Source organism: Kogia breviceps, chromosome 5, assembly GCF_026419965.1.
Source record: "Kogia breviceps isolate mKogBre1 chromosome 5, mKogBre1 haplotype 1, whole genome shotgun sequence".
Lineage (NCBI taxonomy): Eukaryota > Metazoa > Chordata > Mammalia > Artiodactyla > Physeteridae > Kogia > Kogia breviceps.
In genome coordinates, this window is record NC_081314.1 from 82,388,039 (window position 1) to 82,414,513 (window position 26,475).

Consider the following 26,475-nt stretch of genomic DNA (forward strand, 5'->3'; position numbering starts at 1 on the left):
AAAAAATCAATATTAGTTCCCATTTCTGCTGGGCAACCCATTTCTACCCCACCCCACTTTCCCTACACACTCATCCTCAGAAAAATACACTGGGTCCTTTTCATGCCCCCTAAGACGGGGATAGAACCAGGTGTCCCTCCGGCCTGACATTATTTTATGTCATTCAGCCAACATGTAGTGAAGGCCCTGGCATCGTGTTAAGATTATAAAGATGATTTAGACACGGATCCCTTCTCTCTGGGGTAAGTGTAGTAGTAAGGGGAAAGAAAAGCAAAAAGAAAGAATACACATTTCCTTGCTGTATCTTGAAAGGTCCTGGCAGGATATAGATGGTATACTCAAAATGCGTAAGTGGATTTTGATATCACATCTTCATTAGTAGAGATATGTATAATATATTAGGAAACCAGAGAAAAGGTAGTTCATAATTTGGAGACAAATTAGAAAGAAAGTTTCTATACTAGTGGCATTTGAGTAAGAACTTGAGCAATGAGGAGGAGATTTGTAAGAGGAGAATGAGGTGCTAGGCCATGAGAGGGAGAGAGAGAGAGAGAGAGAGAGAGAGCACCCTTGTGCGCAGAGCAAAGGCCAGAAGAATAAAAGTATAGACTGTGGTTTGGAAGAGTTGGTAGTCTGGTGTGAGTGGACCATTAGTGGTTTGGCAGGGAAGAAGGGACATGAGGTAAGCAAAGTAGAATGAAAAACACTTGACGGCCATGCTGTGGAGTTTGGACTTTATTTTCCAGGTCAGTGTCCTCAAAATGTGGTTCCCAGACCAGCAGCATCAGCAGCATCTGGGAACTTGTTAGGAATGAAGATTTGGGGGCCCAACCTCACATCTACTGGGTCAGAAACTCTGGGGGTGGGTCTTAGCAATCTGTGTTTTACTGAGCCCTCCAGGTGATTTTGACACAAGATCAAGTTTGAGAAGCACTGCTCTAGGCTTCAGGGAGTCACTAAAGGCACTTCATCAGAGGAGTGATGCAATCGGAGCTGTTTTTTCAAAAGATAGTTTGGGGTGGGAGGAAGAAGGGGGAAGGGGACAGAGTCTTTAGGGGTTATTCCAGTGATTCTGGTGAGGGAACGAGGAAGATGCCAACTGGGCAGTGAGCTTTGAAATGAGGGAGAGGCAGGACTGGTGACAATAGATTTGTGGGATATGGGTGTGGACAAAGAATGTCACCTGCCATTTCAGTGAAGAAAGAATGTTTTGGCTCTGAAGCCATGAACCACTGCAGCTGTCTTCCCCCACCCCTGACCCCCACAGTGTACCCCAAGGGGAATTCAGGATGGAGAAAAACAGGATACTGGCCCTAGATAGTGAAGATGCATAGTTTAGTGCTTTTCTATGTATGTGGCTTATTGAAATTATTCCTTTGATATGCATCTTAACTCGCAAAGCAGTGGCACAGGGTGGGGTGAGGGGTGAGAACCCAAGGTATTGCATAGCATTTTATCTTAGTGTGCCTCATTTCCCTGTTTGTTCTCACCTTCACCGACCTGATGTGCACCTCCCCAACAAATTGTTAGCGTCTTACTCTTTGCCTAGGTCTCTGTGTTTTAGAGGCTGCAAGTCCCAATTGATAGAAAAGGAAATAGTCCCCCAATCCCATATGGAAATCAAGGCAAAAACAGTACTACACCAAAAGATAAGTAAGTGTAAGGAAGTCCAACAAAAGTTTGGTTTTTCTCTTAATGGCTGCTTTGATGCTATCTGTGATGTTGTGATTTATAATAAGAATAGATGTTTGGTCTTCATCCCCATTTCTGGCACTGAGCTCCTAAAACCCTTGAAATTTCCGCAGTGCTGAGAGTGAAAAGGGTGTCTTTTGTTATGTTAATGAGGTGACTTTTGGGAAGCACCTAAGGTTGGGGGCTGGTTACCAGAGAAACCAACCGTGATTAGAGGGTTGGAACTTTCAGTCCAGGGAGAGGAGAGGGACTGGAGATTGAGTCCAATCACCAATGACCAATGACTTAATCAGTCATGTCTATGTTTTTAAGCCTACATAAAAATCCAAAAGGATGGGGTTTGAAGAGCTTCTGGGTTTCAATTCACTTGGAGATTTGGGGAGAGTGGCTGTTGTCCAACTGAAGTTCATGTGCCACATGCACAGTGAGGCCAAACAAACTGAAATGTTGGAGTTTGGAATGGAGAAAGGTTTATTGCAGGGCCAGGAAAGGAGAATGGATGGCTCATGCTCAAAAGACCTGAATTCCCTGATGGTTTTGGGGGAAGAGTTTTTATAGGCAAAATTGGGTTGGGGAGAGAGCTGCAGGGTGTGTGACCTCCCTCTGATGGTTTGGTGGGGAGGTAACTGGGGGGTATTCCTGGAATCTCAATCATCAGCTGTCTGGTTCCAACCAGTCTGAAGTCCACATGCTTGTTTTCAGCCTGAAGTTACCATCCTCCACCTGGGTGGGGACCTTAGTTCCTGTAGAAGAACTCAGAGATGATAAAAGAAATTTTCACACTTTGAGGTAAAGGGAAGTCATTCTGGCTTATACATGAGTTAACTTGAATTTTATGCTAACTAGAATAGCCAGTTTGTGGCCTATCAAACATACATTGTACATCTGCTTTAATTATTAAAGAAAAGCGTGCATTGACCAGAAGTAAAGAATGTCCATGTTAAAAATAAAGATTAAATGCCTCCCTTCCTGGAATGCCAATGCTGGTACTCCTGTGATGATGAGAATACCTTCCCGGGTGCCAAGGCCATACTACTTGCTGTGTACGTCCTGATCTGTTTTTTGGATTTTTTTGGTTTTTTTTTTTGAAACCTTGAAGGAATGTATCCCTGACTTGTTTGATGTTCTTTGTTCTGACAAGACATAAAACTGCTGAAAACCATGCTTCTCCAGAGCAGGTCTCAGAGTTATCTGAGAGCCTGCCTTCTGGGCTATAGTCCTCAGTTTGGCTCAGATAAAACTCTTTTCTATTCCTATTATAAATTGTTTACTGATTATTTTTGTGGACAGAGATATGTATCAGATTGTGATGTATGCCCCTTGAGGAGGAACCAGGAGCCTGCCCATTGCTGCATTATTGCTTCTTGACTGCCTTTCCTTTGTTTCTGCATTCCCTCACTCCTCTAATTAGTAGCTGTTTGAATCTGCCCTTTGGAACTCAGGGAAGGTCTAGGAGGCTGAAACCTTTCTCCTACAAACAAGAAGCGGGGGACACAGAAATGCTTTCGTACCCAGGAGAGCCCCCACAGGGTTCTGCTCAGCTTCGTGGCGCACCTGGAAAAGGCATGGAAACTCCATGCCCTTTCCCCATATGCATCTCTTCCATCTGGCTGTTCCTGAGTTATATCATTTTATAGTAAACCAGTAATCTAGTGAGTAACCTGGTTTCCTGAGCTCTGTAAGCTGCTCTAGCAAATTACTTGAACCCAAGGAGGGGGACATGGGAACCTCTGATTCTATAGCCATTGGGTCAGAAGCACAAGAACAATCTGGACTTGCAAATTGACACCTGAACTGGAGGGCAGTCTTGTGGGGCTGAGCCCTTACCTCTGGAATCTGATGCTATCCCCAGTTAGAAAGTGTCAGAATTGAGTTGAATTGTAGGACACTCAGCTGGTGTTGGACTGCTTGGATGTATGGGGGAAAATCCCACACATTGAAATTGGATGTAGAAACTTACTATCTTTAGGGAGACATCAAATATCTCTATATTATTTGTAATTCGCTTTTTTTTCCTTTGGAGAAAAAGATGCCCTAATTTGCTGGGGCCTAGTGAGCCATTTCAGTAATCCAGCACTAATGCTAGAAAGGTGAAACAGAAACTCTTGCAGCAAGGAGGGGCAAGTGTAGTTTGATGGGTTATTATGTATGCTTTCTCTAGAAGGAGAGAAGAGATGAAACCTGCAGCCTACCTTTACCTTTGTAGTAACCTATGTGTTAAGGAGGAAAAATACTAAGAAATGTGATTTTTACAGCTGAACGTGACAGCAATGAAGTCAATAGTAAAGTTCTACTGTGATACTATTTAGCAACAGCTAAGCACAAAATCAAGCAAAGACATCTGCCCATATGGTATGGTGTACACTGTATGTATGGTAGGAAACACCCAGAATCTAAACCTAAGGGAAAAGAAAAAAGAAGTGGGGAGGAATGCAATCTGCTCCTAAAATGGATATAACTTTATTTATAGCAGATATCAATGATAATACCTTCCACAGAGCAAAAGCAGTAATCCAAAGGCTCACCAACCACACTATGAAACTTGCGTACACGTTGCAATCAAAGATCCAGACCTTAGCAGGGACCAAACTTTTGCTTTTTTGAAGCAAATTTAGCTAAAATATCCATAGATACAAAACAATCATAACTCTAAGACTTTAATGAATCACCAAAAACTAAATGTCTGATTTTTAAAAAAAAGACATATCATTTACCTTAAACTTCCTCAACTCTCTGGACAAAGAAAAAGATTCTGGGTTTTTAAGTTCTTCGAACAGGAATTCCTCAGAGGAAATCTGCTTTGAGCACTGTGCAGGAATCCATTTCTGAGAGAAGCTCAGAATAATGGGAACTCCTCAGCCTCCTCCATAGAGGAAAAGACCCCTGTAGGAGACAGTACAGCTCTAGGGCACAGAAGCCTTGGAGCCAGACTAACTCCTTCGAATCCCAGAACTTCCGCTTATTAATTATGTGAACTTTGTCAAGGTACTTATCCTCTCTGTGCATGTTTTCTCAGTTATGAAACGGGGATACCAATAGTATCAATCACACAGATATAAAGCTCTTATAAAGGGGACAAAATAAGTACACAATATTAACTATTACTGTCTGACCAAAAAAACTGTGTGTACACGTATCTTTAGGAAAAGAAAATGACATTTCTTTCATCATTTTTGGAGAGAGGCTGGGACATGGATAACGAGATAGTTTGCTATTAAAACTTCCTTCTGACTTGAGGAACCATTTAAAAGTAAATTTTGGGCTTTCCTGGTGGCGCAGTGCTTGAGAGTCCACCTGCCGATGCAGAGGACGTGGGTTCGGGCCCCGGTTCGGGAAGATCCCACATGCCGAGGAGCGGCTGGGCCCATGAGCCATGGCCGCTGAGCCTGCGCATCTGGAGCCTGTGCTCCGCAACGGGAGGGACCGCGACAGTGAGAGGCCCGCGCACCGCAAAAAGAAAAAAAAGTAAATTTTGACATGTCCGTATTCCTTATGGTAGGCACAACTCTAGCCTTTTCTCTGTCCAGACGTTATTAGGGAGACATATTTTTAGGGAGAAAGCATGACGTGGTAGGACTTAGCAAAAGGGAGGAAAAGGGTTTTTTCTCATGAGAAAATGAGTCTCTGGTGATTCCTGTGATTTATCTGTTAAAACTGCAAGCGGGGTATACATAAAAGTACAATAATATCCAGAGGGAAAAATGTTCAGAGATGGGTAGCATTACTAGGGCAGGGGAAATGCACACCATATGGCAGGTTATAAGAATCAGCAGGGAGCAAGGACAAAGTTAGAGGCCGGTCAGAGTTCAGAGGTCATGAGTTCTGGAGTAAGAAATTCTGTTTCCCAAATAAGTGGTGAGGACTCCAGAGCTGTCTTCCTTACACCTGCCTCTGCCAAAGATTTAGGGAACATGTTTCTCTGCGGGGTTACTAGCAACTTGAGTCAGGCAGCAAACATTTATTCAGCACCAACTGTTCACCAGGCGCTGTGTTGTCAAAAATAATAGCCTTATTCCCTTTATTACCAAGGTTGCTCATTCTCTGTCCTGGCCACTCCTCTGGCCATGGGGCAGGGAGGTTAACATAGGTCTCTAATTTTCCATAACCAAAGCCCTCCTCCCACCCGACCACCCTTCACATTAGGGTTTTACTTTTAGGGTAGGGATCAAAGAGCAAACAGACAAAATTGAGGGACTACCCTAGAGATGGCAATAAAAGGAGGGTCCACTGACAGCTGGTACTTCAGTCGAACAACTCAGAAGATGATTTCAGATCCACAGCACTCCACCCCTCTAGCCTCCACAAGGATGACAGGAGAATGAGGCACACTACCTCTGCAGCAAGATTACACAGATCTCCGGGGCTTTTATCTTCTAGAAAATGTTAACAACCCAGAAATGACAGACCAGCAGATTCTTACTCTTACACAAAGCACTTCCTTTTTTTTTTTTTTTTTTTTTCTGGCTGTGCAGCCAGGATTTTAGTTCCCCAACCTCGGGATCGAACCTGTGCCCCCTTCAGTGGAAGCGCTTGGCGTCCTAACCCCTGCACTGCCAGGGAATTCCCCACAAACCACTTCTTGAGATGAAACAATTTTCAAGGTGTTTTTACATAAGGATTTAGATTAGAATTTACTCTGCTTCTTCAACTGTGCCTTTTGCAAGCTTGGCTCAATTTATCCTTCCAATAATACTCTTCTTACTCAATTCCTTTATCTTTCAGCTCCTGTTTGACACGTTTCAGGTAGTCAGGATCAGGGTAGCCATACCTGCAGAAGAAAAAGGCCCTTAGCTTCATCACAGATGGTTTTAAAGAAGCTATACAGTCGGTCCCTGGCATTAACATTCAGTGTTGCAAATATTCACAAGCAATCCTGAAGGCTGATTTTTAAGTGTGCTGATGTGAGTCATTTTGCTAGTGAGTAGGCCTAACTGTCTGCCCAGGATCTGCATTCCAACAAGACTTTAATTTTCAGCTCATGGTAAGCAATGACTCTTATAAAGTTATAATATACTATATTTTTATGGAGGGTAATCATTTTGCTACAGGAAGATTTTCAAATTTGGGAAATTAAGTCTTAAGATATATTCCCTTTTGAATATTAAGGGTCTGAGGTATTCTATCTGAATTTCATAAAGAGCAGTTGGATTGCCCATAATACAACTTCCATCTCCATTAAGTAAGACTTTTTCTAGAGTTCTGTTAGCCAAGTGAATTTAGGATCTCTGTGGACTCATGGGAGGGGAGGGCAGAAGAAAGGGTGATCTTAAAAGAAGACGAAGTAAATAACATTCCTAGGATCTACCCTTCAAATAGACATGAAACTCCAAATTAAATCATCTTAGATACCATTCATCTTGGATTCTGAAGATCTGCTGCCCACTGATGCAAAATTTATTAACTGTGTGACGCTTTGTGGTTGGGAGGGTAGAAGGGCATAGGAAGCAATCTTTTGATCTTTGAGATTATCACCCCAGATGAGCATCTGTCAAAACACTGCATCAAATCCCACTGCTAGAAACTGCCTCCTTGCAGTCACATCCTCAAATTGCCATGTATCACGACCTCTAAATTCTGTTTAGCAGCCATTCTGTTTCAAAAGCTTCTCACCTTTCTGGTCCCCCAAACTTGGACGTTTTGTGGTGGATATCATTCCACGTAATGACACCTGAGACTCCTAATACTCGAGAGTGTCCCACTGTGAAAATCAGTTTTTGGTCAAAGGCCCTACGAAGCAGATGCAAAACCTCATTTCCTTCCTTGTTATCAGGCAAGTATGCAGTTCGACATATTCCAGAAAATTTCTTTCCGGGGTTTGGGTGCTTTTTCTATATGAAGGCAAGAAAATGTCACATGAAAACATTGTGTCAGAATTTTACCATATGTGTAGACGTATTCATGTGCATATAGAGCAAACAAAAATCAACAAAAGTATTCAAGGTTTGCTCACATTCCCCATATAATTCATATTTCTCCTCTTTCCCCAAGTTCATGCTGGGAACACTATCCACCTTCCTGACTTCCCCCACTCCAGCACACAATCACCACCCACCCTTTCTCTGCCTTAATAGACACAAAAGATACCTAAATTATAAGTAAACATTGTTACCTTTATTAGCATTAAAAATCCTTGCATATGACCATGGAGATAACTACCTGGGAAATCCACTGTCGAATTGGTAACAGAACAGTCCCTGTTGCTCTGGTAATCCCAGCATACTGGAAAGAAACCCATGGACCTCAGAAACACTTACTGTTTGTATGCCTTCTTTAATACTGTAAGTAATCACAATGGTGCCACAGGATTCATAACCTGGAAGTGAGTCTCTTTCGAAAATGACACTCATGTTTCCATCTGGCTGATTCCCTTTCTGGACACCATAGGAAGTCTGACATATAGGACAGACTGGCTTATATGACAAGGCTTTGTTGATACAAGGGCTGCAGAAATCATGTTTGCACTTTGAGAGCACTTGTCTGTTACTAATGGTGTTCAAACAGATGGTACATATGCCCTTTTCCTTGTCCACTTCTGACACCTCAGAACTGGCAGAGCGCTGCAGTGTTGGTGAAGCTGTTTTTGAATCATTACTATCAGTGTCCGTGGGTGCTTCATTGCATTTCTCTCTAGCTAATGGAGACATTCCCCCTCTGTTTAAGACATATTGTTTTGCCTTTGTAAGGTGATTTGGCAACCCAATCAAAGTGATTGACTCTTGATTTAGCACAAAGTCTATACCTGGATGCCTTTTTCGAAAGTCATCAGAGAACTTGGTCCCATGTAAGTGCTTTCTCTCCTTGCCCGAAAGTTTCAGCAAAAGAACTTCTCTCATAATCTGACATGAGACATGCTGATAGGCATCGATGAAACTTGAATAAGCATGCACAGATAGATCTAACTCCTTGTTTTTAGGTTCAAATAGAATGCAGGTTTTCTGACTTGTTCCCAAAACCTTACTTTGAGTGTCGTACTTTTTTTCTATCTGTGATATCTCCTGGAGTAACTCTGCTTCTAAAAGCTTATAGGGAGCAGTGTCAACCTCAATTCCATTCATCATGTGCTTGGGAGTCAATATTTTCACAGGTGCCTTGACAAGACTTCCAGAGATTTCTGAGGCAAGAAAATGTTTGGCAGCTGAAATGTCATATGCGGTCCCAAGGAGAGTTAATTCTCCTCCTTCCTCCTTTATGAGGAGCTTTGTAAACTGGTCATTTAATTCCTGTTTGATTTTGTGTGCCTGCTTACTGTCTGCCAGAGCAACACATTCCTGCTTCAGAGTCTCCACACTCTTCTGAAATTCTCCGACAAAAGAATTGCGAGCTGCTTCGAGGTTACCTGATTGACTTGAGGTAAAGTCTAAATAGACCATATTTGGAGAACTCTTCTGAGTTTTTATTTTTGTACCTAATATTTTCTCTATTGAGCATATTTTATCAGGGCAGGTGTATGTGAAGTATTCAAAGAAAGCCAAGGGAACTTCAAAACGGTTGCTTTTTTCTTCCAACCTGGTTTTTGGTTCAGAGGGAGAAACACAGCTGTTCCCGTCCTGCTGATGGAGTGGCTCCCTCTCTGTTGTCAAAGGGGAAGATTCTCGTTTCTGCTCCTTTTCCAGGAGTTGTTCACTCAAGAAGCCATGTATTTTTTCAATATCTCTGAAGTCACCGTGCACTTCCTCAATTCCTTCACGGCCCTTCACTCGTTCGACATTGGGGCAGAGAATGGCAATGTGTTCCCTGTGCTCTTTAGACAACAGGTGACAGTTCAGTTCAGCTGTGACAGTAAGAAAGATCTGAAATTTTAAAAGGGAACAAATACAATCTATTAGACATCCAGGTCTATGTTCCTCTCAGGAGAATGTCTAGAGACTAGAGAGATAACTGCTGTGACTTCTTTCAAGTCCTTTTTGCAAAGCATGCAACGTACTACAACCCAGAGGCACCCAGCCCTGTCTGTACATTAGAATGGCCTGGGGAGAAAAAACAAAAACAAAAACCCAAGGCCCAAGCACATCTCCAGAGATTCTGATGTAAATGTAGAGCCCGGGCACTAACATTTTTAAAAGTTCCATGGACAGGAAGTCTAGATTCTAGAGCTGCCACTATTGCTTTGATCTTGGGGAGTAAGGCAATGGGAAGGCACTTCGTTTGACTTTCTGGGTAAATTGCTGTGTTTCTCACTCAAGAGTGTGAGCCTGGGAGGGAGCCATAAATCTGAGGATGACGCTTTTTCCTATTATTGTTTTTTCTCTTCTGCCCTCCTCCTTCTTTCTTATTTTTCTCTTTTTAAAAAACAAAACAAAACTAACCCCCTAACTGCATGCAGTGTAGCTGGGCCCTCTAAACCCTGGCCTTTAGAAGCTCAAGTATAAGACAAACACCAGGTTAGGCGAAAAAGGACAGAGGCAAATTGAATGTAACATAAAAGCAAGATTTCTAATACTTTGTTCTCCCTCAAGGTCTTTGCACAAGCTATTTCCTCTGCATATAACATCCTTCCTCTAGATCTTCAAAATGTTTCCTGAATCCAGCCACTTCTCACACCTCCATCAGGACCACCCAGAGTCCAAGACATTGTCCTCTTGCACAGCTAACTGCAACCCCTCCTAACTGGACTCTGACCTTCCACTTCAGCCTCTTCCTAGATTCTGTTCTCCACACAGCAGCCAGAGTGATCCTGCAGAAATGTGAATCAGATCACTCTATTCCCCTGCTTAAAGCCATCTAAGGAATCTCCTAACATTTAAGTTAAAATCCAAAGTCCTAACTTTCATCCCTCAAAGAACTGACTTCTAGGTACCTCTCCACGTTCCTCTCTCACTCTCTCTCTTGTTCTCTGCCCTCCAGCTCAGGATGTGAGCTCCTGTCTGGATGTGTGTGTGTGTGTGTGTGTGTGTGTGTGTGTGTGTGTGTGTCAGCTTTACACTTGATTTTTTCCCTCTGCCTAGAACCTTCTTCCCCTAGAAATCCACTTAGCTAACTCCCTTACTTCATTTGTGTCTCTACTCAGAGGTCACCTCATTTGAGAGGTTTTTCCTGATATCCTATTTAAAATAGTAGTCCTGTTACTATCATTTATCCTGTTTTATTCTTCTTCCTAGCAGATATTTATCACTGGTAGATATTTTATTCCATATATATATGTTTACTATTATTGTCTGGTTCCCTCACTAGAATGTAAGGTCCCTGAGGGCAGGGTCTGCTGTGTTCCTGGCTGATCTTCAGCTCCTGTGACACTGCCTGGCACACAGTAGGCAGTTGATACTGATTTGTCCAATGACTCTGCATGGCTGGCCCCTGCTCATCATTCAAGTCTCAGGCCAAATGTCACCTCCTCAGAGACTCTGACTTCTGGTCGGAAATAACACAGATACCTTCTCCTTCCTTGCCCTGGCCCTGTCACTCTCTAAGGCAAAACCCCATTATATTTTCTCCTTAGTACATATCACTCTCTGAAATGGTTTTATTTATTTTGTTTTCTTGCTTATTGTCTTTCTATGTACCTCTCCATCCCCAGCAGGGACCCGTCTGTTGTGTGTTCACCTCTGTGTCCCAATGTCTACAACAGTGCCAGGCTCATAATAAATCCTCAGCAAATGGTCCTTGGACTGGAGAGTTAGTTGCAGGAACATACCTAGCTCCTTCAATACTCACCTTCTGGACACAGGAATCCACAGCGCTAGAAATGTCCTTTTCATTTGGATGCTTCTCACCAGGCCTCACCCCTTTTCGTGACTGTGTCAAAGAAGACATCCTGGTGTTCTTCTCTACTGCATTTTCATTGGGTTCCAGGAAAATAGTCACAGGTTTGTTGTCAACAAAAATTTGGTGCTTTCCTTTCTTCAACACTCCCTCCTTACCTTCAGTGGAGACATTAAATACATAGAAACACATAGAAATGGGAGCAATTTCAAATAATCCTCTTCCGCATGCATCTGTACCTTGTCCCAGCACCCTCCCAGGAAGGGCTGCTCCCTGCATCCTGGAATGGTAGGTTGGTGATAAGGTGAGAGAGCTCTTCAAAACTCTAAAGTAGGCAGCTTAAGTTCTACAGTAGAAAGGAAAGCTTAATGATAATGGAATATCGTCCACTCATTAAAAGTCATGTTCCTGAAACTGTTGCCAGTTCCCCATTTCAATGACACTCATTATGAGTTAAGTGAAAACAGCAGGAATCAGAAGTGTAGACTCAGTTTTACAACTACTATGTGTTTACTGACATTCAGAGGAAAAGGCTGAGAGGAAATATATCAAAATGTTCACATTGTTTCTCTCCAGATGGTTTTCTTCTTTATTCTTTTCTCCCTTTTCCATAGTGAGCATATATAACTTTTTGAATTCTCAAACACAAATCAGTGGAATAATTATGTAAAACATAAAAGTGAAATTCCTAAGTGACAAGGGCTGACAGGCGTCTGGGGGTGGTAAGCGTCTTCTGAGAGCTGAGAAATAGGAGTCACCGTGAGGAGACTGCAAAGTATCAACTTTCAGGCGCAGTTGGCCCAGGTCAGAGACTGGGCACTTGTGAGCTCTGTCCTCCAATCTGGGGCTGCGCCTCTTGCCAGCAGGACCCCCAGGTTCCTGTCCCCCACCAGGCTTTCTCCCGCCGTCTCTCCTAGGTCAGCTTGAACTGGGTCTGCATGGAGCCCCCCACCCCTCCCCTCTTCCCAGGGACGGTGGTTGCCCCCACAGCCCGGGCCCGCAGCTCACTTGTCCTTTGCACGAACTGCACCCGAAAGGTGTTCGAGTTGGGGTCGTTGCGATCCAGGGCCTGCACGGTGCACTCCCCGCCGCCCGAATCCCGGCTCTGGAAGTACTTTTCCAGCTTCCATGTTAGGCGGGTGCCGGGATGCGACACCCGCACGAGCAGTGGGGACGGCGGACAGAGGTTCGAATCCATGGCTCTCTGCATGGGGATGGCGCCGCGACTCGCGACGCCGCTGTGCCGGGCCGGGGCAGGGGTGCGTCGGGCCCCGCCTCCCTGGAGCGCAAAGTTTCAGTTTCGCTTTCCCGTAGATCTCTCTAGGTTCCGGGCAGAGCCGCATCCGCTCCTCTCTACGCTGCCCTCCCTGCCGCGGACTGCCGGGTGAGTAGATCCTGTCCCCTTTTCCCGGGGCGGTGGGGCGCCGAGGCGCCCGGGTCTCCTCTCCTGCAGACTCGGGCGGGGAGCGGGCCGGGGAGAAGAGGTCGAGAGACGCGCCCAGGGCCAAGCCTCGGAGGCTGGGCAGATGCTCAAGTCAAAGAAAGTTTCTCCTGAGTTTGTGATTCCTTTTAACTCTTGCTGTTGTTACTATTATTTGCAGCTGAAATGTAATTAACATTCTGAATTCAGGTTAAACTTACGTACATTTTTAAAAAAATTTGAATTTGTTCACCTGCGTTGTGACACATCACATGTTACCTTCCCTAACGCTATGCTTTAGACTGGCTCTTGGGGCTTATCTGCTCTCATTTCTCGATTTGGCCAACGATACTGAACTGCAATGCATGCTGTGTCCTGTGTACTATAGGGAATAAAGGTGAAAGGGGAGGCACCTGACCTCACCTGCTGGTAAGGTGAGGTAGACTTGTGACTAAAGAAGCAAAATCTCTTGAAGGCCTCGATAGGAAATTTGAAGAAGAATCTTAAAAGAGAGAAGAAGAGGGAGGGATGGGGAGCATCAAAAGCACAGAGACCACTGTATCTGAAGCACAGAGGGGACACTGAGGCCTTGGGAAGCCGAGATGAGTAAGGGAGATGACAGAGGAAGGGTCTAGATCAGTGCTGTCCGATAGAAATATAATGTGAGCTACATTTTAATTTTAAATTTTTAGTAGCTACAATTTTTAAAGTACAAACAGGTGAAATTAATTTTAATTCTGTTATTTAGCTCACTATATCCTAAATTAACCATTTAGGCATGTAATCAATGTTAAAAACTTATTAATGAGATATTTTACATTCTTTTTTGTCATCCCGAGTCATTGCAATGCGGTGTTTATCTCACATTTACATCATCTTTCCGTTGTGATTAGCCACATTTCAAGTGCTCAAGAGCTACATGTGGCTAATGACCCACCCTGGACAGCACAGTTCTAGACAGTGAAAAGTCTTCAAGATCGGTAACGAGATATGGAAGGCTCATAGGCAGGACAAGCAGGAGAGTGACATGTCAGATGTGCATTTTAGAAAGCTGGTGTTGACAATCATGTGAAGGACACATTTCCATGCAGGGATGAATGAAGGTGGAGAGGCCAGAGGTAAGGTTTTTTGCACGTGGCTAGTAAGACTGGAAATGGGTGTGTCTTTTTTTTTTTTTTTTTTTTTTTTTTTTGCGGTACGCGGGCCTCTCACTGTTGTGGTCTCTCCCGTTGCGGAGCACAGGCTCTGGATGCGCAGGCTCAGCAGCCATGGCGCACGGGCCCAGCCGCTCCACGGCATGTGGGATCTTCCCGGACCAGGGCACGAACCTGTGTCCCCTGAATCGGCAGGGAGGCTCTCAACCACTGCACCACCAGCGAAGACTATGGGTGAGTCTTTATGAAGAGCAATTTGGCAGTGCTATCAGAATTATGACTGCATATACATCCCTATGCTGCAGTTCCACTGCTAGGAATTTGTCCCCTTTATTGATTAGCATCTGTGTGAAGTGACCTATGTACTAAGTTGTTCTTTACAGCCTTTTTTATAATAGTAGAAGATTAGAAACTCCTTGTGTCCATAAAAGGGGGTACTAGCAGTTGAATAACTTATAGTGCATCTATGCAATGGAATGCAATGAGCAGTAGAAAGAAGGAAGACCCTCTCTATGTGCTAACATGGAAAGATCTTTAGAATACATTAAATGGAAAAGGGAAGATGCAGAACAGTGTGTATAACATGCTACCTTTTGAGGATGGGCACAGGCTCTGAAGAGCACTCTGACCAAGGTGATGTCCCAGAGCTTCCCCCCCATGAGGGCAAAGACCCAGAGGTGAAGGAGAGTTCGGAGAACATCGAGTAGTGCCATTTCGAAGCACTGTAGTTCCGCCGGAGCATTGGGTATGTAAAGGGGAGGCTGGGAAACTGATATGGCAAAGAGACCCTTGAATACCAGGCTGAAGAGCTTGATCTTTACCATAGGTGATGGAGTCTGCTGAAGATTTTGAGCAGAGAGTGCTTTTCAAATAAATGCCTTCTTTGTGAGGAAAAAAAGATGCTTCTTTTGTGTAAAAATGCTTCTGAAAGGACACAGGAGAAGCTAATAACAATGATTGCCTCTGGGAAGGATTTAGTGAGGGGAGTAGGAGGAAGCCTTTTATACTTTCGAAATTTGAACAATTCAAACAATAAAACATAAAATTAAGTACACTTAAATGTTTAAAAAGAATGTATCGCCATAGCTCAGGCAAGAGGCCCTGAGGCCCTGAAGTGAAGTGGTATCAATGGGCAAGGAGGGTAGGGCTGTATCTGAAAGTGATTTAGGTGGACAGGACCCAGTGATGAGTTGAATATGGGACAGAAGAGAAGATTCTAGACTTCTGACTTGAGTGGATAAATGGTGTATCATTTACCAAGCTGTGGAATCCAGGAGATAAAGCATGGATTTTGGAGGGGGTTGGGTGAGGGTAGGTAGCGGTGCGGGGAGTGGAGATGAGGAGACTATGGGTCCAATTTTGCAGAGGCTGTGTTTGAGGGGACTATGGGAAGTTCAGGTAGTCTTGAAAAGTGAGGCTTAGGAGAGCCATAGCCTAGAGATACAGATGTGGGAGTCATATTTGCAGCTGGTGAGTTGAAGTCGTGAAAGTGGATGAGATCACCCTTTGAGGGTGTACAGAATGAGCTGAGACGTGCCTCTTGACAAAATCCTGGGACAGTTGACTGAGGCTGAATCCAAGGGAAAGGTCTGTCACAGGCATAAGCATAGTTCCCTCTCTTTGGATACCCTGCAAGGGTCTTCACTAACTCATAGGCTGGTTTTTCCTCATTGCTCTTTGAATGCTGTGCTTAGTTTTACCATTTGGTATCATCCTCCTCTTCTAAATATGTAAAAGCCTGCTTCATCCTTTAAGGCCTGGCTCTAGCCTCACCTTCCTCATAAAGCTTTCCCTGCTGTAGCCCATACAGTTCTTTCCCTTCTTTGAATCTCTCTGTAAAGGATAGAGAGTAAACAGTAACAACAGCAACAAAAGCAATGTGTGCATCTTCACCAATGAAATTAAAAATCACTCAAGATCAGAAATCTTGTTTAGTCTTCCTGTTGTGTATTCTCACCAAATTTCCTAAGATGCTCATCATATTACATCCTTCTATTCATTCCTAGCAGGGCTCCGCCACATTTGGGAAACGCAAAACAGAGTAAACATTGAAAGACCCCTGAGACCTGGAGGATGGACTTTTCCAAGGTAAAAAGCATAAATGTATATAAGCAATAAACTTTGATCAGCACGTGAATAGTTCTTCCTGTAACAGCAAAAAATCTGGGGTCTTCAGTTATAACTGGCATTCTTATTTGGTTTTACTCTCCCAATAAAAGTTTTCTCCTTGCCCCATGCGAGAGATGGGGACTCAAGAATATGCTAGTAAAATCAACAGAGTCAACATGAGGATGGGTGATTATTTTTAAAATGTCGCCTCAGTATCATTTTTATTCTCTCTACTCATTCAGCAATTCTGCTTTTGCAGCATGCCGGGAGGAGGAGGATGGAGGAGGAATAAAAAATAAGGGACTAGGGAAAAGGCACCTCATTTGTTTATCCTGAAAATTTCACATTCAGGCTCGTCTCATGAAATAAGCAATTGAAAGTGGTAGATGGGGAGGTGTAGCTGATGAGGCTCATGTCCCCATGTCTTCTGTTCTGTCTAGAGAAACCCCACAAACCTTTAGAGATTGGAGTCCCGTCTGAGAGTTTTGGGTCATTTTGGTCTGTGACCTTTGAGCCTTTTCAAGTGGTAATCTCCAACCCTTCATCCCATCCAGAATTAAAAGTGTATTGGCCTCTAGGGAAGCGGGGTAGAGTCACTGTTGGCTGGAACATTTAGTATTTCAAGTACACTGATTAAACAAACAAACGTGTTCCCCTTCCCCCTCAAACCCAGTATTCTTAGGAAGGTTTCTGTTGCTTTGTGTTTATGAAACAGTATTTGTCATCAGTAATCTGTACATCATTCGGTCTCAATTTTTTTGAAACCACTCTCCCTTTTCACAGGGTGTTGGAGCAGCAGCTTACAATGAGAAATCAGGTAGGATCACCTCACTCTCACTCTTGTCTCAGAAAATCTTTGCTCATATCTTTCCTCAGTGGAGAAAGGGGAATACAGAGGAGACTATCTCCCCCACAGATGCTCAGGTGCGTGACTAAGGGACCTTGTGGGGACCGGGCATATGCCTCAGAAGAGGGACTGCTTTGGAAGCAGTGTGGCACCAGCAGATGTGTTCCCTTAGGGCTCCCGTTGATCCTATCCTTTGCCCACAAGATGTGAGACCCTTCTGACCACAGCCCTAGAACTGAAACTGTTCATAAGAGGTGACCCACTGATTGTCTCCTTGTTCAACAAGGCTTGTAAGAGCCCAAATGGAACCTGCCTAAACTTGGGTGGCCCACTTGAGATTTTCAACCAAAGCACAAGCCTGTTGGCTCTGACTACTCATGTGCTGCTGCTTTTAGGTAATTGTAATTGAGGCCACCAGAGGTCTTTCTAGGTGGCTCAGATTAGAAATGGGAATTGAAGTAAAAAAGAACTAATTACTACACTATAATCTATTTTAGCACACTCATTTTTTTCACATCTCTGGAGTACGGCTACTCTCAACCCACTGATAGGTTGAGTTGGCATCATTTTTCCTTTCTCAGTGGCATATAATAATGATGCCTTAGACCCCATGAAATACACTAGCACAGGTCGGGTTCTCCAGGACGTGGAAACTGAGATGGAGTTAGGAATGCAGAAGGTAAAAGGAAAAGAGAAGAAACTGCATTGGGCAGGTGGAGCCATCAGACTGTAATGAAAACCTGGCAAAGCTCTGCCAGTCCGGGCTTCCCTGGTGGCGCAGTGGTTAAGAATCCACCTGCCAATGCAGGCGACACAGTTTCGAGCCCTGGTCCGGGAAGATCCCACATGCCACGGAGCAGCTAAGCCTGTGTGCCACGACTACTGAGCCTGCACTGTAGAGCCCGCGAGCCACAACTACTGAAGCCCGTGCGCCTAGAGTCCATGCTCTGCAACAAAAGAAGCCACTGCAGTGAGAAGCCTGCGTACCACAACGAAGAGTAGCCACCTTCTCGCCACAACTAGAGAAAAGCCCACGTGCAGCAACTAAGACCCAATGCAGCCAAAAATAAATAAATAAATAAATTTTAAAAAAGCTCTGCCAGCCTGAGGTTGCTCATTGGCAGAGTCCCACGTTGGACATTGGTGGTAGCCGCCCTGAGAATAGCATGACCTGGGTTGGAAGGCTGAGATGAGCCCTGAGGGGCTAACAACTGGAGGCTGTCATCTAACCATACTGCCCCCTTCACTGAAGGGGGATCTGAGCAGCACATAATCTTGCTGCCACATGCAGTAAATAATTTTTAGCCAATCAGTTTTAATTCCACCAAAATTATGCTACAAAACTAGAGTATGGTGGAGAATTATTTACTGTCATATTGTCAGTGCTCCGCGCATGTGCTGGACTCTGCCCCCAGGAGCATCCTCAACCAATGACTGATAAAAACTGGACAAATATCCCAGCTCCTTTACCCCTCTGGTGACATAATTCTGAGACACATGGTCTAAACTGTCCCCCTGTGGAGTTAAGCTTCATTTGCTTTGTAACACCCCCTTTATTCATTTCTTTCCTTTCCCTGTCTCACTTTCCCACTCACCTCTTCCCATCCCACACCCCTGGTGTTTTCTGGGATAACCTCCCAAATAAACTTACACTCAAACCTTTGCCTCAGAATCAGCTTCTAGGAGAACCCAAGCCAAGACGCTGACAAAGGCTAACGAGTTACGAATAAAGCCTCCACATATTTTTGACTCATAAGTAAGTCCTTTCTAATACTTGTGCCTTAAGCATGGGTCTTCCCAAACTTGCCATTTTTATGTAGATTTTTAAAATCTATGAGCCCTGATACGCAGTTTTAAACCACCATCATTGTATCATAGTAGCTACCACTTATTGAATATTTACTGTATGCCAGGCACACGACTAAGCACTTTATGGTGACTTACCATTGAAAACTCTTGGATATCTTTGGTCTAATTACAGGTCTAGGTGAGAGGGAGAATCAGGAAGGGGCCTAGAGGAAGCTCATCTTTCCTTTTGCACAGAAGAAGCTCAGTCTCCTGGTGTGAAGTAGAATTACATCCTTTTCAAAGGAACGCTTGGTCATTTCTTTATTTTTTATCTTCTCTCCTTTTCCAGAGATTGATACTCTCAGAGAAAACCACAGTCGGCAAATTTCCATTAATCACAATGACTTCAAAATTTTAAAAAATAATGAGCATCGGCTGTCAGAAGTCCTCCAGAATAAATTTAGCTGTATCTTTACCCTAGTCTCTCCAGCCCAGGAAGGTAACAGTGAGTCTCTACAAGTCTTCAGAAAAATGCTGATGCCCAGGCTAGAGTTAACTGTCTGGAAGGATGACCTCACCAGACATGTTGTTGACGCTGTGGTGAATGCAGCCAATGAAGACCTCATGCATGGGGGAGGCCTGGCCCAGGCCCTTGTGAAAGCTGGCGGCCTTGAAATCCAAGAAGAGAGCAGAAGATATGTTTCCTCAAATGGCAAAATTCCAGCTGGTAACATAGCTATCACAAGAGCAGGGAAGCTTCCCTGCAAACTCATTATCCATGCTGTTGGGCCTCGGTGGGGGTTAATGGATAGAAGGGAATGTATCGATAAACTGCAAAGAGCCATTATAAATATTTTGAATTTTGTCAATAGTAATGACATTAAGACAGTAGCGATTCCAGCCCTGAGCTCTGGGATTTTCCAGTTCCCTCTGGATTTGTGTACACAGGTCATTGTAGAAACTATCAAGAATTATTTCAAAAACATGCAAATAGCCAGTAATTTGAGAGAAATTCACCTAGTAAGCAACGAGGACCCTACTGTTGCTGCCTTTAAAACTGTTTCAGAAGCCTTCCTAGGGAGGAACGAGCTGGGGTCCCAGGTGAGTCAAGAAGCCACCCACCTTTTCAATACTATAGTTGTGAACAACCTGACTCTCCAGATTGTCCGGGGCCACATTGAAATGCAGGAGGTAAGTCTTTGTTTTATTCTCTTGCACTGCCAAAGGGGATCCCTGAACTGTTTATTACCTATCAAGTATGTTTTGAGCATGTACTATTTCAACCACGGTTTAGAAAGCATCTTTTTAAGTAAGGTTAAGAGTATGGATTTCAGAGCCAGGCCATTTGGATTTCAGTACTAGCTTTGCCACTTACTAACCGGGTGACCTGAACCAAATTACTTTACCGTTTGATCCTCAGTTTCCTCATCTGTAAAATAAGGATAATAATAGCACTTACATCTTAGAGTTAGAATCAGTACATGTAAACTGCTTAGAATAAAACTTGGCATGTGATAAGTATTTATAATTATTATTGCCATTATTCTTAGGCACCATGAGGAAATAGAACAATCTTTGATTCTGAGGAACTTAAAATCTATTTTATTCTTTTTATGTAAAAAGATTCTCTATTTGAAAAATCTCATTGGGGAGACAAACCATCTGAACATTTCTAAAGCAACCTAGCAATAATAAACAAAAAAGTCTTAATACAAAGTGAATTCATATTTAGGAGTATATACATTTGTGACAAGAGTGGAGTGTAGTAGATCAAGAAGGATTACTTCAGAAGATGTGAGTTTTAAATCTGATCTCAAGTTATGATAGTTATGAATTGGCAGGAGAAGAGGCCTGGGTGGTTAGAATGACGGATCTGAGAGATACAGAGGAATTGACAGATCAAAAGTAGTAGGCTGGGACCAGTCAGGAGACCTAAGCGGAGCTGTAAATCATATTCTGAGTATATGGCTCTGTGCCAGGAGCTGTGGAGGATACAAAGTGTAACTTAGCATTTAGCCAGGGATCATAGGGCACAAAGGTGAGGACCTGTCGGAAGGGAGAGAGTCAGGGTAACAGTGAACCTAGGTATTTCTGGATTAGTGCAGCTTCTCTGCCAGGCAGAGAGTACCTTGAAGATGGGAATCATGGCTTGTTCATCTCTGTAGCCCTGGGGCTGGTCTCTGGGCATGCATCTGGGTGTTCAACAAATTACTGATAAACAACTGAAGGGGGCAGCAGGGAGCAAGGGCTGCAACAGAGGAAGAGAGAGAAAGAATATAAAGCTATATTCTCTATTTTTCCCCTGGATCTGACTCTCCTATGGCCACAATCAAATAGACTTAATCACAAGTGAAAAAAGGCCATTTATTGCCTGCAAGACAATTAGAAAGAAGACTAAGGGGACCCCATGAGATGAAATATTTATTTGATAAGTCATTAATATGCCAATTTAAAATTAAAGTGGAAACATCCTGGTTGAATAACTTATCCCTTTAATTAAAATTTTATTGTTTTTAATTATTGCCAACACAAGGAACTTTAAAATTTGTAAAGGGTGCCAATGCCCCGTCTTGCAAATTCTGATTTCACTTTCAAAGTGACACATTCATTAACATCCATGAGAAGTACCGAAGTTACCCCCAAAGGGAACCAAAGCCATCAGGATGAATTAGGGGGATCTGGGGACCCCACCAAGAAGGAGGCCTACTTCCCACCGAAGACTTTTTTGTCTCATTTGTGCTTTCTTTCACTATGTACTACTTACCTTAAAAAACACAAACTTTAGGGGATAGAAATTGCCTGAGAAATTTTATTTCCACTCTGTAAGACAAAATGAAAATTCACGCAGAAACGGCAAAAAGTTACGACAGTGGGGCAGAGAGTGAAACCACTTATTGATAAAGCTTAAAACAAATCATAGAGAATGCTGTGAATCTGGGATATTGGGGGTATAAGCCAGCAAGGGGCTGACAGATGTTTGCAATAAAAATTGTATCGTCTACATACTTTACCTAATTTCTGACTAGGACAAACAGATTCATGGCAGTCAAATGATCATGCTTTGGAAAATTTATATCCATTATTAAGTGATATTTCTGTGGATTTAGGATCTTCAAATGTATTTTTCAAAGCTCTTCAGGGAAATAAAGATTTAAATTAGTCATTTAAGAAAAAGTAATTTAACACTGAATCTTGTTCATTTTTTTCCCTTTTCAGACGAATGTAATTGTTAATTCTGTATATCCACATGGTGGTCTTAGAGCTACACCTGTGTCAAAATCAATTCTACAAGCAGCAGGAGATGAAATAGAAAGGGAATTTAGCCAAAATATGACTAAAACACCACTAGATTCCCAGTTGGTACTGGTCACAAAAGGATTTAAATTGCCCTGCAAATACGTATACCATGTGTTGTGGCCTTCAGGATATTCTGAACAAAAACTGGTAAGGTCAAAATAAATTTATCTTTCTGTATCTCCAGAGTCTATGTAGTCTGTTGAATTTCCATCCTGTCATTACATTTATGAAATGTTGTTGTCAAGTGGAATAATCCCCATTCTCTACTACTCCTGTGAATACCTGAAATACTAAACAGGTATTGTTGTCACAAGTTATCTTAAGAAGTTTAATTTAAAATATCACCTAACCCATGTCTACATTTTAAGTGGACATACTGCAAATAGACACAGAAACATCAGGGCTCCCTCAGTCTGCACACTTGTTCACCTCACCGCACCTAGTGACCCTGTAGGCCGTTTCCTACGTGGGCCTGGGATTCAGCCTCTCCATATCTCCTGCCATCTGTTAAATTCCAGGAGGACCTGGGATCTCCCTTCCAATACCATTCCAGTCAAATTTGTCACCTGTGGTGTCTGTGCCTGTGGTGGAGCTTAGCTTTCTGCCTGACTCTACAACTGAGGGACATAAATTACATGCATTAAAGAATAGGGGACAAGTGGAGAGAGGGAAACTTAATCCCCTTTTCTACCTTCGTCTATCTTTATTTTGTCTCCATTTCTTGTTTAGAGAGCCCTCAAATCCCAAATTGGTCCTCCAGTCACTCTCTACCCCTCAGTTTTTCAAGGTCCTTCTACATTAGTAAAACCTTCCTACATTAGTATAACTAATATACTGGTATATTAGTATAATGTAGGAAGGTTATTAGATAACCTTCCTACATTAGTATTCAGTTTGAATGTTGAAACATTGATGGAAGTGTAAATCTGCCAAAAATAAATTATGTAACAGATCTTAATGACATTAAATAAGTGTTGCTTACTTACTTTAACCTCTACCTCCTTTATTAAAGCTCTTTATGTTGACCCAGAAGTGGCAGGTAAGTGGGGATAAACTGAAGGTTGGCTCTCTAACCTGGGGAGAAGGCTACATAAACTGAGGGAAATCACGATGCTCGGACGTCCTGAATGGCACAAAACAGACCACTCAGTTACTTCAGTTTCTCAGCCCTTTCATTTCTCATCATCTAACTTTATAGCTATAATGGGTCCCCTATGGAGTGGTACCTTTCCTGTTCTCTGAGGAGGGATGGACATGGCCCTGAGGAATAGTGGAGGCTGGCATTATAAAATATGGGCAGGATTAAGGGGTAAGTGAAGTCTTATTTTTGACTCAAGGCTGATGTTGAATTTGTGTTTTTCCTGCAGACATTGGAAACTGCAATGAAGAAATGCTTGGAAAAATGCCTTGAGCTAAATATAACTTCCATTTCCTTTCCTGCCCTTGGGACTGGAATCTCTGCAGCAGCGGAGATTATGTTTAATGAAGTTTTAATGTTTGCCAGACACCATTTGCAACAATTAACTGTAAAGTTTGTGATCTTCCCAAAAGAATGGCTGTTATATAAGGTAAGTTAATGTCTTAGAAGTGTCCTGCAGTTCGTTTGTTCATTCATTCACTCAACAACATCTGTTTACTATCTCCAAAGTAAGACACGGGGCCTGTTAGGTGCTGTACAGCATGGTGATGGTCTAACTTGATGAAATTTAATTTTTATAAATTGCTCACTTCTGACCTAGTAAAGAATGTCATTGTACAAGCCCTGTTTACCCCACTACCTAGCTTCTCTCTTGTCCTTTGTTGGCATTTATTCTTCCCTCTGCTCCTTAAAGGTAAGCAACCTCCCAGTTTTATGGGGTCCTCTACTCCTTCCCCTTCTCTTTCCCACCTCCCAGACTACTGTCTCCATGTGGGTGGTTGCCATTTTCTTTCTCCCTACAAGGAAACAGACTTGTTCTATCTTGTTCTTTTCTGGAACAAGTGTAAAGGTTCTTATTCCTCTTGCTGCCTTACTAGACACAGGGAGGTTTGTAGTGTTTACTGATTTCCATTGCTGACGTCAAGCTATCCATGTTACATCACTGAAGAAGGAATTGGAAAGAGGTGTTCACAGTGGGGTCTCATGAGCCAGTGTAAGCCAGCTCCAGTACACCACTGTCTCATCCACAGCTGACCTGAAATATTGGTGAATTACCCAGTGAAGTAGCTTACCTTCTTGACAAAATGAAACATCTTGTCATTCCAATGAAGTTCACCAGTCCCCCCCCCCACCGCCCCCAGCAGAGGACTGTTACTGGGCCCAGATAGGTGCCCTGAGTACATCTCTGGACTGTCCATAAAGCACCACATCCCTGTAAGAGGAATTAACCACAACTAGAAAAGAAGGCTCTCATTCTCTTCAACATACAAACAAAAATGTAAATGGCGGTTCAACAATACAGAAAAGATCAACCACAGTCTGAGGGCTCCCCCAGGGGCTAATAACAGTAGTTGCCATGAGTTGCATCAGCCAGGTACTGTGCCAAGAAGAAGCTGTCTCTCTTCATTCTCCCCTCAGTCCTATGATAAAGCCACTATTGTCATCTCCATTTTACAAATGGGACCAGAGGTTAATGTGTACACACCAATCCAGTGACTGAGCCAAGATACCAACCTGTGTCTGTTGGTCTGACCCCAAAGCCTGTGTTCTGAACCACTAGGCAAAAATACAGAAAAAATAACTTGAAAGATGATACAGCTTTCAGTTTTGTAACTCAAAGGAGATTATCTTACAAAGTAATTTATATTATACCCTGAACATTGACCATTCCTTCAGGCTTTTTTCAATGTTAACACTACATTATATCCATGTGGAAGTATGACGTGTGTGTACACATATGTGTACACCTCTGGTCTTCTGCTAAGCACATCTTTTCTTCCTAAAGACGTCTTTCAATGAGGGGTGTATGTTCAGAAAGATCAGAGGGCAACTTACACAGTTCTTCACAGGGGGCATTACCTTGGCAAGGTCCCTAGATTCCAGAAAATGGATTTGTCAGGCATCTAGAGAGGACCTGACCCAGGAAGACCAGCCCATACTGAGCTCACAATAAAGTGATACTTTATTCATGAGTTCACACACTCATGAATTTCCAGTTCATGGATGACAACGAGTAAATAACTCCCCAGCTGACTGAAATACTGTGTTCAATAGTATTTCATGATGATAAGGGTCCTGGGTGCCAATGAGTATCTTTAAAAGGCAATGAACAGTCATTCATTTGGTTATTTAACAAATATGTATTGCATATCTACCTTGTGCCAGACATCACGTCTCAGAATAAAGAACTCCTTACTAGGAACACTCCTCACATTCCTCACATGAGGTGTTAGTCATTCATGGACAGAGCTGGAAAAACTGCCAAATTCTTGCCATTTGGATCTACTTTTCCAAACTACTTGCAGACTGTCTGCTTGTTATCCACACCCTCTATGTTATTGATACTGATTAAGTTACAGTTTTCTTTCACATTCAGTTCAAAAGCCTTGCCTAAATGATTTCTAACCCTGTGACACATACTGACTTTTTTTTTTTTTTTTTTTTTTTTTTTGCGGTACGTGGGCCTCTCACCGCTGTGGCCTCTCCCTTTGCGGAGCACAGGCTCCGGACACACAGGCTCAGCGGCCATGGCTCACGGGCCCAGCCACTCTGCAGCATGTGGGATCCTCCCAGACCAGGGCATGAACCCGTGTCCCCTGCATCAGCAGGTGGACTCTCAACCACTGCGCCACCAGGGAAGCCCCATACTGACTTTTAAGTGACTTTGGAAGAGAACTGATTTTTACCCATGTTGTGTTTGGCAGCTTTTATTAGTCTGTTTATCAGCAGATAATGTTACGTCATTTGTTTTGGATGGCAGGGAAGTTCCTCCCTGTTATGACCTCTCCAGGTACTAAATAAGCATGGTAAGATTGAGGGCTTTTTTACTCTGTAAATAGCAGCTGCAATTATAATTTATGAAGAAAAAGTACTACAGATTAAGAAACTTCATTATTAAAGTTCAGACGCAATGAAAAATCTAATCTTTACATCATTATTTACCATCTTTTTCAATGAAGAATTACTGCCAATTGCATCAACTTTAAACAAGGAAGACCCTGGGCATGGTGGTTCCAAACCCTAGGAGAGATGAGTTTTTTCAGATAGATACTATGTTAAAGGATCTACCTGGCAATATACATAAATCTTTGTGTGTAGACTGTCACATACTAATAATTATAACAATAGCTAACATATTGAATATTTATAATATGCTAGGTACGATTATAAGCACTTTACAGGAATTGATCATTTATTTAATCTACAAAGCGTGGTGTGTGTATAACTTTTTAAAATGAATTTGTTTTATTGATTGCAAGAGCATCTGCCTCTGTCTTCTTCAGTGACATATCCACAGCTTTAGTTCAGTGCCTAGTGTGCAATTAGCAGG

General features: G+C 42.9%; 2 protein-coding genes across 11 annotated transcripts in view; one reads left to right on the plus strand and one right to left on the minus strand.

Annotated features, from left to right (window-relative positions):
* Positions 1-2,141: 2,141 nt before the first annotated feature.
* DTX3L (deltex E3 ubiquitin ligase 3L) lies at positions 2,142-12,651 on the minus strand. Of its 3 annotated transcripts, XM_067034458.1 has the most exons (6): positions 12,400-12,650; positions 11,344-11,549; positions 7,947-9,482; positions 7,303-7,520; positions 6,395-6,460; positions 2,142-2,446 (listed from the first exon to the last, which is right to left on the minus strand). In XM_067034458.1, the coding sequence occupies exons 1-6, from the start codon at positions 12,599-12,601 to the stop codon at positions 2,347-2,349; spliced, it is 2,328 nt and encodes a 775-aa protein (XP_066890559.1). In that variant the 5' UTR covers positions 12,602-12,650; the 3' UTR covers positions 2,142-2,346. The 3 variants fall into 3 exon arrangements, with proteins under 3 accessions (XP_066890559.1, XP_058920375.1, XP_066890560.1); XM_059064392.2 differs by lacking the exon at positions 2,142-2,446 and having other exon boundaries at positions 4,132-6,460; positions 12,400-12,651; XM_067034459.1 differs by lacking the exons at positions 2,142-2,446; positions 7,303-7,520 and having other exon boundaries at positions 4,132-6,460.
* Positions 12,652-12,678: 27 nt separating this feature from the next.
* PARP9 (poly(ADP-ribose) polymerase family member 9) overlaps positions 12,679-26,475 on the plus strand; it is a 30,368-nt gene continuing 16,571 nt past the window's right edge. The window contains exons 1-7 of one of the 8 annotated variants that reach the window (XM_067034453.1): positions 12,704-12,775; positions 14,054-14,199; positions 15,972-16,053; positions 16,858-16,891; positions 19,059-19,900; positions 21,926-22,153; positions 23,374-23,574. In XM_067034453.1, the coding sequence (XP_066890554.1) occupies positions 16,039-16,053; positions 16,858-16,891; positions 19,059-19,900; positions 21,926-22,153; positions 23,374-23,574 (1,320 nt within the window). In that variant the 5' untranslated portion in view covers positions 12,704-12,775; positions 14,054-14,199; positions 15,972-16,038. Of the gene's footprint in view, positions 12,776-14,053; positions 14,200-15,971; positions 16,054-16,857; positions 16,892-19,058; positions 19,901-21,925; positions 22,154-23,373; positions 23,575-26,475 lie in introns of all 8 variants that reach the window. The other 7 variants (XM_067034456.1, XM_067034455.1, XM_067034452.1 and 4 more) reach the window with 7 other exon arrangements.

What these genes read in the sequence shown, in the direction of transcription:
- DTX3L (XM_067034458.1), bottom strand. Translation starts at nt 12,601, where the DNA reads ATGCAGAGAGCCATGGATTCGAACCTCTGTCCGCCGTCCCCACTGCTC. An exon ending in TGGATTCCTGTGTCCAGAAG is followed by an intron (nt 9,483 to 11,343) that starts GTGAGTATTGAA and finishes TTAAAATTTCAG; the next exon opens with ATCTTTCTTACTGTCACAGC. An exon ending in AAGTTTGGGGGACCAGAAAG is followed by an intron (nt 6,461 to 7,302) that starts GTGAGAAGCTTT and finishes TTTCTTCTGCAG; the next exon opens with GTATGGCTACCCTGATCCTG.